The 12,964-nt window shown below is 38.4% G+C and overlaps 1 protein-coding gene across 1 annotated transcript in view; it reads right to left on the bottom strand.

Annotated features, from left to right (window-relative positions):
* The window catches only part of NCOA1 (nuclear receptor coactivator 1), a 282,149-nt gene that overhangs the window by 95,891 nt on the left and 173,294 nt on the right, over window positions 1–12,964 (bottom strand). Inside the window, 3 exon segments of the mRNA XM_017893326.1 lie at window positions 7,060–7,086; window positions 7,089–7,162; window positions 12,043–12,209. Of these exon segments, the coding sequence (XP_017748815.1) occupies window positions 7,060–7,086; window positions 7,089–7,162; window positions 12,043–12,209 (268 nt within the window).

Below are 12,964 nucleotides of genomic sequence, written 5' to 3'. Positions count from 1 at the left end.
TGAAATTAACCCAAATGCCCATCAATGATAGACTGGATAAAGAAAATGTGGTAAATATATACCATGGAATACTATGTAGCCATAAAAGGAATGAGATCATGGTTCTTTGCAGGGACATGGATGGAGTTGGAAGCTGTTATTCTCAGCAAATTAATGCAGGAACATCAAACCAAATGCTGCATGTTCTCACTTATAAGTGGGAGCTGAACAATGAGAACACGTGGACACATGGCGGGGGGAACAACACACACTGAGGCCTGTTGGGGGCAGGGGTGGCAGGAGGGAGAGTACGAGGAAGAATAGCTAATGGATGCTGGGCTTAATACCTAAGTGATGGGTTGATCTGTGCAGCAAACTACCATGGCACACATTTGGCTATGTAACAAACCTGCACATCTTGCACATGTACCCCAGAACTTAAAAGTTGAAGAAAAAAAAAGTGTGGCACATCCTCGTTCTCTCTCTCACTCTTTCTCTCTCCTGCCGCCTGGTGAAGAACGTACTTGCTTCTCCTTTACCTTCTGCTGTAATTGTAAATTTCCTGAGGCCTCCCTAGCCACGTGGAACTGGAAGTCAATTAAACCTCTTTCCAGCCAGACACGGTAGCTCATGCCTGTAATTCCAGCACTTTGGGAGGCCAATGCGAGTGGACCATGTGAGGCCAGGAGTTTGAGACTAGACTGGCCAACATGGCAAAACCCCGTTTCTACTAAAAATACAAAAAATTAGCCGGGCATGGTGATACATGCCTGTAGTCCCAGGTACTTGGGAGGCTGAGGCACAAGAATTGCTTAAACCCAGGAGGTGGAGGTTATAGTAATCCAACACTGTGTCACTATATTCCAGCCTGGGCGACAGAGCGAGACTCTCTCAAAAAACAAAACCAAACAAACAAAAACACTCCCCTTTCCTTTATAAATTACCCAGTCTCAGGGTTTTTTTGTTTGTTGTTTGTTTGAGACAGGGTCTTGCTGTCACCTAGGCTGGAGTGCAGTGGTGTGATCTTGGCTCACTGGAACCTCCGCCTCTAGGGTTCAAGAGATTCTCCTGCGTCAGCCTCCTGAGTAGCTGGGATTACAGGCATGTGCCACCACACCAGACTAATTTTTGTATTCTTAGTAGAGACGGGCTTTCACCATGTTGGCCAGGCTGGTCTCGAACTCCTGACCTCAAGTGATCCGCCCGCCGTGGCCTCCCAAAGTGCTGGGATTACAGGCGTGAGTCACCACAGCTGGCCCAGTATCAGGTATTCTTTATAGCAGTGTGAAAATTGACTAATATACTCTCCTTCTTTGTCAGGGACACCAGCTGTAGGTGTAGTCTCTTTACATAATCCCATATTTCTCAGAGGTTTTGTTCATCCTTTTTTATTCTTTTTTCTTTATTTCTGTCTAAGTTGGCTGAAGAACTGGTCTTCGAGCTCTGAGATTCTTTCCTCAGCTTGGTCGATTCTGTCATTAATATTTCCAATTACGAAATTTTTCTTGTAGTGAGGTTTTCAGCTCTATCAGATCAGTTTAGTTCTTTCTTAAAACAGCTATTTTATCTTTAATCTCTAATATCATTTTACTGGATTCCTAACATTCCTTGGATCGGGTTTCAACTTTCTCCTGAATCTCAATGATCTTTGTTGCCATCAAGATTCTGAATTCTTAGTCTGTCACGTGAATCATTTCAGGCTGGTTACGAACTATGGCTGGGGAGTTAGTGCAGTGGTTTGGATGTAAGAAAACACTCTGGTTTTTTGAGTTTCCAGAGCTCTTACACTGGTTCTTTTGCATCTGATGTTCCTTTAATATTCAAAGGTGCTGTCCTTTCAGTGAAGCTTTTTGCTTTTATATTCTTTGATGCCCTTGAGGGTTTTGCCTGTGGTATAAGTTGGGTTCAGCTGAAAAATAGGACATACTTCACAAATTTGTGTGTCATCCTTGTGCAGAGGCCGTGATAATCTTCTCGGTATTGTTCCGATTTTAGTATATGTGCTGCCAAAGTGAGCACCACATACAAGTTTTGATTTCTTTCCAGAATGCTAATGAAAAGGGAGCACAAGGAACTCTCTTCCCCAAGTCATGTCAACAAATTTTGTACTGTCCGTCCCAGATTACGGCAACAAATCTGGGACGGACAGTACAAAAGGAACTATCCCAGGTCACGTGAGTAAACTGGATGTTATCACAGCACTGGTCATTTTTCATTGCTTTTCCAAAACTTGAGGTGACCCCACTGTCACAAGTGTGCTGAGAAGCCCCAAAATACCTCCAACCTCCAAAGTTTGAGTCCACTCTGGGAAAACTGGAAATCTTTAAAAGGCAGCAGGATGTATTGAAACAGAAGCTTGGAAGAGAGATCTAGGCTAAGGATAGACCTTTGTGATTCACAGGTACATACAGTAATCATTTGGGTCTCTTGTTTATTTTTTACTTACTTATTATTTATTTTGAGACGGAGTCTCACTCTGTTGCCCAGGCTGGAGTGCAGTGGTGCAATTTCAGCTCACTGCAACCTCCGCCTCCCAGGTTCACGCGATTCTCCTGCTGCAGCCTCCTGAGTAGCTGGGATTACAGGCACTCACCACCATGCCCAGCTAATTTTTATATTTTTAGTAGAGATGGGATTTTGCCATGTTGGCCAGGCTGACCTCAAACTCCTGACCTCAAGTGATCCACCCGCCTCGGCCTCCCAAAGTGCTGGGATTACAGGCGTGACACACTGCGCCCGGCCTGTTTATTTGTTTTTAACTACAATCATCTTTTCCCCTAGTAAAGAATACTCTGATTTCCTCTGGGAAATTTTCTTCCCCACTACATGAAGTCTTATGGGATACTTAATCAGGCCACTGGGAGACTTCCTCCTTAAATGTGAATCTCAAGAATTACAAAAAGCTAAACATAGCAGGAGTACATTCATTCTAGCAGCAGGGCATTGCCCAGATAGTTCTTTCAAAGAGACTGTTAAAAAGCTTTTGCTTTCTAGCCTCAAGGTACCTTGATTTCATCCCGTTTCCAAGCATGGCTCTATGATATCCAAATAGCATTCCAATAAATTCATATTTGCTTAGTCAGAGTTGATTTCTATTGCGTGAAATCAGAGAATTGCAATTGATTTCATACATATAATTCACATATATATGTATATGTTATACAGACAAAGACACAGATAAACCTTCCCAGGAAATGTGTACAGAATTAAAAAAGGGAAAGAGCCAAGGCTAGAATCCTGGGGGATACTAACATTAAGAGGCAATTAAAGAAAGAAATCTGAGAAAAAGGCTGAGGAGTAACCAGAGGGGTAGAGAAAGAACACTGTGAAAGGTGCCATGGAATGTTTAAGGTAGTTGGAATGAGTGGTCAGCAAGTGTCAAAAGCCACAAAGAAATGTACGGAATGGTGGCCGGGCGCAGTGGCTCACGCCTGTAATCCCAGCACTTTGGGAGGCTGAGGCGGGTGGACCACGAGGTCAGGAGATCGAGATCATCCTGGCTAACATGGTGAAACTCCATCTCTACAAAAATACAAAAAAAAAATTAGGGAATGGTAGAGCGAGCACCTGTGGTTCCAGCTACTTGGGAGGCTGAGGCAGGAGAATGGCGTGAACCCGGGAGGCGGAGCCTGCAGTGAGCCAAGATCTGCACTCCAGCCTGGGCGACAGAGCAAGACTCCATCTCAAAAAACAAAACAAAAAAACCCCAAAGAAACGTAGGGAATCGTACAAAGCAAGTTGATGAAGCTAGAATGCATGTGCAAGACATAGTGAGACCTCCCTGACTGAAGTAAGAGTTTTCTTATGGACCAAAGGAAATAGGAGGGTTAGAGTCAGATAATGCAGAACTCTGACCAGCAGGCAGAGGAATTTTAGACAGCAAAGGGAGGAAATGAGCTTTTAAAAAAATGCCTATACTGGACTTAATGAGTACTATGTGTAAAGTACTCTGCTAAGAAATTGTGCCACTTAATTTTTATAGTAATTCCATGATGTAGATATCCAGTGTCTGACATACTCTAGGTATTCAACAAATCTTTGTTGAATAAATAAATTCTAATGTCACCTTCTCTTTAGACGTGCGAAAATTTCTTCCAGTATCTTCATTCTTTACCCGTGCTATCTTTATTTTATATTTTTAAAAAGAGAAATAGGCCAGGAGCAGTGGCTCACACCTGTAATCCCAGCACTTTTGGAGGCTGAGGTGGGCGGATCACGAGGTCAGGAGACCAAGACCATCCTGGCTAACACGTTGAAACACTATCTCTACTAAAAATACAAAAAAGTTAGCCAGGCGTGGTGGCGGGCACCTGTAGTCCCAGCTACTCAGGAGGCTGAGGCAGGAGAATGCCGTGAACCCGGGAGGCAGAGCTTGTAGTGAGCTGAGATCGCGCCACTGCACTCCAGCCTGGGCGACAGAGACTCTGTCTCAAAAATAAATAAATAAACAAACAAACAAACAAATAAATAAATAAATAATAAAAAGAGAAATAAACAATTCTGAATGGTGAGAAAAGATATTTGTTCATTTTTTACCTCTGGGGATCTTCTATCTGGGCAAGTCCCTCTTACACTAGTGTTGTCAAACCAAACTTTCTGCAATGATGAAAATATTCTATATTTATATTGTCTAATACAGTAGCTACTGACCACATATGGATACCAAACACTTTAAATATGGCTGGTGAGACTGAAGCACTGAATTTTTAACTTTATTTAATTAAATTTTTTTTTTTTTTTAAATAAAGACAGGGTCTTGCTCTGTTGACCATGCTGGAGTGCAGTGGTGCAATCAAGTCTCACTGTAGTCTCAAACTCCTGGGCTCATGCAATCCTCCTGCCTCGGCTTCCCAAGTAGCTGGGACCAAAGGCATGTGTCACCATGACCAGCTACCTTTTTTCGTTTTTTTGTACAGATGGGGTTTTACTACACTACCCAACTGGTCTCTACTTCCTGGCTTCAAATGATGTTCCTGACTTAGCCTCCTAAAGTGTTGGGATTACAGGTGTGAATCACTGTGACTGGCCCTAATTTAAATTTTAATAGCCATATGTTGCTACTGGCTATTATGTTGAACAGTGCATCTCAAGACTGTAATGTGGATTATTCAATGAAAACATCTCTTGGTAGCTTTTCTACCCTTCCTGTTTTAGCTTCCATGGATAAAACTCCATAAAGTTTAAGTTAACAGGGACAGGGTCAGGGGCGTGGAGGCGGGCGCCTGTAGTCCTAGCTACTCGGGAGGCTGAGGCAGGAGAATGGCATGAATCCAGGAGGCGGAGCTTGCAGTGAGCCGAAATCGCACCACTGCACTCCAGCCTGGGTGACAGAGCAAGACTCTGTCTCAAAAAAAAAAAAAAAAAAAAAAGATGGAAAAGACATCAGGTTGTCAATGAAGGTATCTGTTGTCTGTAAAATTTATAATTCTATTTGATAGTCTTTATTTCACATATCTGTAATTCATAAACAAAAATATTATTAGCTCCTTGAAGTCAAGAACCTAAATACACCTCCATGCTGTTTTTTAAATTTCTAATGTGATATGTTCTTTCATATTTGAAAATGCTTGCATAATGACATTTAATTCATATGTAATGTGCTACAGTTTTCCTTTGATTTACAGTGGTTTTCAGTCATAATTTCATCAGCTAAAAAAATTAATTCCTACTTGGTCTTCTTATAATAATTTTGAATGAATGTTTTCCTGTCATTTTTTTATTTCTTTTGATAATAAGAAATCCACATCCATCATACGTACTAGCGCCCCTCACCAGTTATATGTGTATGTACTTGCTCAGAGAATAGTTTCCATTCTAGTTTCAATGGCCAATGTGTTTCATATATTATAATTCTACAAAATTATGCGCTTGTTCCATGAATAAAAATAATTAAAAGCAAAAATCTAAAGTAATCAAGTACCTGTATAATGTGGAAGGAAATAAAGAATTTAGATTCAGAGGGGGAAGTTGCTAATAGGAGAGTTGAAAGTATTTAGCATTTATTATTATTAGTGTCTATTCATTATAGGAATGAAGTATGGGAAGAGGTAAAAGCAAAACATACATATTTGAGTATCATCTCTATAGAGATAAAAAGTGAAGTAATGAGAATACATGATATTTCTGGGGCTGTAAAAGCAAGAAGTGAATTTTAAGACTATTCTTACATTAGCAGTAGGTAGAGGGAATTATGGTTAATACAAAAACAGGAGGAAGTGGGGTAATACCACAAAGCATATAAAGGAGTTAGAAAATAAAGAGACCTATGCAAGTCTGAGTAGTTAAGAAGATTTCATCAGAGAGGAGAGCCTTTAGGAAAGATAAGGAAAGGATAATTTGTTTTATATATCCTTACGTAAATAAACATACATAATTAGGCCTAGAGATAGAAAGTGTACATTGTGAGGGATGAGTATATACATACATACATATGTCTTTAAACATTCATGTAGGAGAGAAAGCATTTAAAGCAATGAGGATGCTTGGAAACAAGACATTTATATTAAGAATGCAGGAAGTAAAGATTAGATAGAAAATGCAGGGGTGAAAATTACACAGTAATTACAAAGTCATTCAAATTTAAAAGTTCTTCACATTACAAAGTTTGACAGTTAAAATAGTAATTCTCTTAGAATGTTTATATGAATAATTTAAATATTTTTATTCAGAAAACTGCAGAAAACCATGTACTGCAATAAACTATAGGATCCTTTACTCAAAAGTAAAATTCTATGGTATACATATAGATAACACTAGCTAGCCAAGTAAATCTAATATTAATATTTTATTTTCCCAGTTAGGCTGACCACCACAGAAATAAAAGGCAAAGCCATACAATAAGCTTCAAGTTTTCCATCTCACTGCTTAGAATGCCTTCATGAAAATTTCTTATGTTCATTATTCACTTTTGATTCTGAAACAGTAACAACTGTCGAATAGTTATCATGATAAAATTGTAAGAAGTTCTTTACTTTGTTTTAAAATTTATTAACTGGATATAAGGCATTAAAAAAAAAAGAAAAAATCCAATGGCTACAACAAAGATTTTAATCATTTTCTAAGTCAATGAAGGACACCTACCTCCAAAAGAAGAGGTCCCAAAGATTCCCTTTTCTATTCACTCCTTGACTACTTGATGAGATTTGTCTGATTTCTGTACATCGATCATCAGTTGTTGATTTCTCTATAATAAAGAAACTTAAAAAATCACATATCTGAAAAGAGCTGATTTCCATACAGTCAAGTTTATGAAGACACAGATTCACCAACTTTCAAATTCAAATAACATTTAGTCAGTATCTAAGCACTTTCACACTAATCTTAATTATACTTATTTTATGGATTATAAAATGGAACATCACAAAAGTTAAGTAATGTGCCTGAAAACATAACTAATACATGGTACCATGAAGATTTGAATACTACATCCAGTGTTTCAACAATGAGAAAAATGCTATAAATATATTGCCTTTTTAAAAAGTCCATACCAAGTTTTGAGAATGGGTAAGTTGTAAAAGAAAATTATTTCCTCAAGTTTTCTCTTTCTTTTTCTGATTTGATCAAGTGCCATTGAAGAGAGAATGAAGATATGATTTTTCCTTTTGAGAGCCTGCATGAACTCACTAACATTTCACATTCATGCCATGATGCTCTGATTGATAAAATTGTAACTTGTAAGTAATTCGGAGTTCTTTTGTGAGGTGATGTTGCATATCCCATTATCTTAAAGCAGAATCATACTTAAATAATAAAAGTTTATGATCTGTCAGACTAGTTAACCAAAAGCCAAATACGGTATTATATTATTGAGCATAAAAATTCATATTTTCACTTTAAAACAGGAAGTATTTCAGGGTTGGGTGCAGTGCCCCAAGCTTGTAATCTCAGTGCTTTGGGAGGCAGAGGTGGGAGGACTGCTTGAGGCCAGGAGTTTGAGAACAGCCTGGGCAACATAGCGAGACCCTTATCTTTACAAAAAAATTTTAAAAATTAGCTAGGTGTGGTGGTGCATGCTTGTAATCCTACCTACTCAGGAGGGTGAGGTAGGAGGATTGCTTGAGCCCAAGTGTTTGAGGCAGCAGTGCGCTATAACTGTGCCACTGCACTCCAGCCTGGGTGTCAGGATGAGACCATGTCTCAAAAAAAAGAAGAATTTCAAGTATTCCAAAAAATACAGAAAATTATACAGCACATATTAATATAGCCACCATTCGGTTTTCACAGATGTTAACATCATTTGCTCCGTATCTTTCCTTTTTAAATAAATACATGTTGCAAATACAGTGAAAGGCCTGCCCTCCCTCCTCTGTTCTGTGCCTTTTTTCAGAAGCAACCATTATTCTGAGATTGCCATAATCATTCTAAGCATGTTTTTATACTTTTACTACATATATGATTTCATAAAAATATATTATTGTTTATATATATAAACATATATATAAATATTATTGTTTCATGTTTTAAAGTTTACATAAATGTATAGTTATATATACCATTAGTCCTCCCCATCCATGGATTCTACTGACTACAGATCAAAAATATTTGAGAAAAAATTTTGTCTGTGCTGAATACATATAGATTTTTTTCATCATTATTCCCTAAACAATACAGTACAACTATTTACATAGCCTTTACATTGTTGTAGGTATCATAATAGGTAATCTAGAGATTATTTAAAAGTACATGGGCCAGGCGAGGTGGCTCACGTCTGTAATCCCAGCACTTTGGGAGGCTAAGGCAGGCAGATCTTTTGAGATCAGGAGTTGGAGACCAGCCTGGCCAACATGGTGAAATCCTCTCTCTAACAAAAATACAAAAATTAGCTGGGTGTGGTGGCACATGTCTGTAATCTCAGCTACTCAGGAGGCTGAGGTACAATAATTGCTTGGACCTAGGAGGCAGAGGTTGTACTGAGCCGAGATCCCGCAACTGCACTCCAGCCTGGGCGACAAAGTGAAAGCCTGTCTCCAAAAAAAAAAAAAAAAAAAAAGTACACGGGAGGATCAATGATATGCAAAAACTATGACATTTTATCTTATTTTTAAATTTTGTTTTGTTTTAGTTTTAAGAGACAGGGATTTTTGCTATATTGCCCAGGCTAGCCCTAAAACTCCTAAGCTCAAGCAATCCTCTAGCCTCAGACTTCCAGGTGCTGGGATTACAGACATGCCCCATTTGCCCCCTGGCTAGTACCAACCATTTTAATCAGGGACTTGAGCATACTCAGATTATAGTACCAGTGTGAAAGTCATGAAGCAATCCCCCACCCATACCAAGGGTATGGGTGGGGGATTGCTTTCATGACTTCCCACTGGTACTAAAATCTGAGTATTTTAACTACCTTAACTATCTTGGATTGGATAGAGATTTCTGAAACAGGTGCAACTGAAGGTAATACCTTTGAGACTCTGAAGGTCTGAACATGTCTATTTGGCACTCATAACTTCAATTGGATGAACACAGAATTCTGGGTCTAGAATTTTAGTTTTCAATGTTGTTATTTAGAAATCTGAACCTATTCTGAAAGTATGTATGAGACCTGTTTTTTCTTCTTTCTTGTTTTTCTCCCTGGTGTTCTGAAATGTTACTAAATTGTGCATGGTATAAGTTACTTTATCTTTCTTTTTCAACAACTGTGCTGGGCACTACATGAGGGCTTTCAATCCGGAAACTAATATTCTTCCAGTTCTGAGAACATTATTTTTGCATTATTTCTCTTATCATTTCTTCCCTTCTATTTGTTCTATTCTCTTTTTTTTTCTGGGATTAATCATATGTTAGACTTCCTGAACTAATCCTGTAAGTTTCTTATTTTTTCTCTCATTTTCTATTGCTTATTATTTAAGAGATTTCTTCAATTCTCATCCCTTCATCCATTCATTCAACAAACATGCATTGAAAGCCTACTATGTACCCAAGTGCTGTTTTAGGTACTGAGGATATAGTCGTAAACAAACAAAAATCCTTGCCCTTGTGGAACTCTAGTGGGGGCAGGCAAATAATATATAAAATATGTCATATGTCAGATGTAAACAGTACTGTGGGGAAAATAAGGAAGGTGTAAAAAGATGCATAGATTTTGTTTTCTGGTTTTTAAAACATTTCTAATAGTTTAGTTAGGAACAACTTTACTCAGAAGACATATTTGAGCAAAGACATGAAAAGGGTGAATAAAGCATGTGGATATCTAGAGACAGAGCATTCCAGACAGAGGGAACAGCAAGTGTAAATAGCGGGGGCAGGGTGTGCCTGCAACTGGTCAGGGCAGAGAGCGTGAGGAGGCAAAGAGTGGAAACAGGTAAAATTTTTACCAGCTATCCTGTTTTAAGTTCCAAAAGCGATTTCTTCTTTTGAATGTTTCATTTTATAGGACTTATTCTCATTTTTTGATGAAACACCTTCCCTCATGTCTCCGAGGGACTGGGATCTTTTTAAGTTTTCTTCAGCTCCCGGCATTGTTGCTGCCTCCTCTGAGTTCCCTTTTTTCTGTTTGTTTGCTTGGTTTACTCTCTTTTATATTACAGGCTTTCCTCCAATACCTGGTTTTTTGTTCACATTAAACAGTTAACATGCAGTTATGTGAGGAGTTGGGGCAAGATAAGGAATGAATTTTTTCATTTGAGGATCGTCCCCACATGACTTCACCTTCCGACTGCTCAGTTTACCCAGAGGAATCCTGCCACCCCCAATTTAGGGAGCAGGAGCCAGGCTGTTAGTGTTAGCCAGGCCTCTTGCTAGTGCTCCCCTCTGCAGTTTTACAGTATGGTTTCTCCTGTTGCTAAATCAGTTGTCACTAGACTATCCGTTTTCCAGTTTCTAAAATCTTAAAATTATAAAACTTTAATGTTAATAATCTGAAGTTCTTTGGGGTCAGTCCTTCTGTTTATTATTTGTGTTGTTACTCTAGATTATTTCCTCATATGTTAAGTAACTTTGCAGTGTAAAATCACCCTCAGAAGCACTTGTTCTGTGGCACTCCCATGGGGCCAGCTTGTAGGATTGTTTCTTCAAAGTGCTTTGCCTTTGTTTCTGGTAGGCAACCAAAGAGGTTTGATGGTATGGGGTTCCCAGTAAATACATGTAGTAAAAATATGAACCTTAAAAATACACCAGCCGGGCCAACATGGTGAAACCCCGTCGCTACTAAAAATACAAAAATTAGCTGGGCATAGTGGCACGCACTTGTAATCCCAGCTGCTCGGGAGGCTGAGGCAGGAAAACTGCTTGAACCCAGGAGGCAGAGGTTGCAGTGAGCCGAGATCACACCACTGCACTCCAGCCTGGGCTACAGAGTGAGGCTCCATCTCAAAATAAATAAACAAACAAATAAAATAAAAAATTTTTAAAAATCAGGGATTTTTGAAAGAAGAGCCCAAGTAGAGACAAACTTCCTCATAAAGCTGGAGAGATTTTTCCCTTCATGGAGTTACTGTCCTAAAGAACTCTATGCCAGGGCCTCAGGTCCAACTCCACAACTTGTGTCTTCTGACTCAATCCCCTATGATACTGAGTCCCATAATCTAAAGCAACCAGCTTTTGAGTTAACTTAATAAGACACTTTGTTATAACAAGAAGATTCTCAGGTTCTCTTTCTAAAATAAACAGCATTTTAACAAAGACATTTATTTATATATAATGTTCAATGTAATTTCTTAATAAAAAAGTAGGCCGGGCACGGTGGTGCACGCCTGTAATCCCAGCACCTTGGGAGGCCGAGGCGGGTGGATCACGAGGTCAGGAGATCGAGACCATCCTGACCAACACAGTGAAACCCCATCTCTACTAAAAAAGTACAAAAAAATGAGCCAGGTGTAGTGGCGGGTGCCTGTAGTCCCAGCTACTTGGGAAGCTTAGGTAGGAGAATAGCGTGAACCTGGCAGGCAGAGCTTGCAGTGAGCTGAGATCGTGCCATTGCACTTCAGCCCGGGCGACAGAGTGGGACTCTGTCTCAAAAAAATAAATAAATAAATAAATAAAATAATAATAATAAAGTAAAATGACATATTATAAATTTCTTAATAACAAAGCACACGGCCATGGGTTTTTTGTTTGTTTGTTTTTTACCTTGTTCCATTCTCTTCATTAGCTGTATCTGATCGACTGTTTTCTTCAAAATCTTGCATTTGTCTGGTTTTACACTCAAGCTGTCAATGTCACTAATGTTGGCAGACAGTAACTCAGCTAGTTCTTCTAAATATTTATTTTCTTGCTCCCTGCGCCTCTTTTCAGTGCTGTCACACAAAGGAAATCCAGTTAGTGTACATTTGTATCACCATATTTCCTTCTCTGATCAAGTATCTATGCTTACACATTTAGAGAGATCTTTATTTTTGTCGAAAATATAAAACCAGATTTAGAAAGTGATATAAATTCACATCTAAAAAATGGACACTACCAAATACCAAAGTTTAGAAAACAATTCTGGCTAAAATATATAAAGTAAATTGACTGCTATAACAGATATATCTCCCCAATCCATATATACACCTTGAATATTTTCAAATAACTAACAATTACTAGATATTAAAAGCAAACATACAATAAATACACCAGTTGCATTTGGAACTACTTTATATTATGAATAACTCCTTGAAATAGAAAAATCTCAATTTTCAAATAACTGGTATAAATTAAGCAGGCAAGACGATACTAGAATTCAAAAGTTACAATTAGAAATCTGATAACTCTGATAAACTTTTAATTCTTATGATTAAACCATTAGTTGATCCTCATCAAAAAAGTATCCATTCAAAAGCAAAATAAGAAGGATAATAATAGAGACGAAGGTACAGTGAACAATGTATTCTGTATACAGCTGTATCCTAAAAAGGCAGAAAAAAAACTATTTGTAAGTTCCTATAAATGCAATAAACAAAGTCAAACAATTTATCTTAAAGCAAAATAATGAGAACAAGGAATAACAGTGCATACAGGTAGCACCTTTTTAAAAAAGTATACCAAATGTACTCAATGACTATGATTCGGT

This window comes from Rhinopithecus bieti, unplaced genomic scaffold (genome assembly GCF_001698545.2).
Source record: "Rhinopithecus bieti isolate Rb0 unplaced genomic scaffold, ASM169854v2 scaffold_23816, whole genome shotgun sequence".
Lineage (NCBI taxonomy): Eukaryota > Metazoa > Chordata > Mammalia > Primates > Cercopithecidae > Rhinopithecus > Rhinopithecus bieti.
This window is presented reverse-complemented; position numbering and strand designations above follow the sequence as displayed.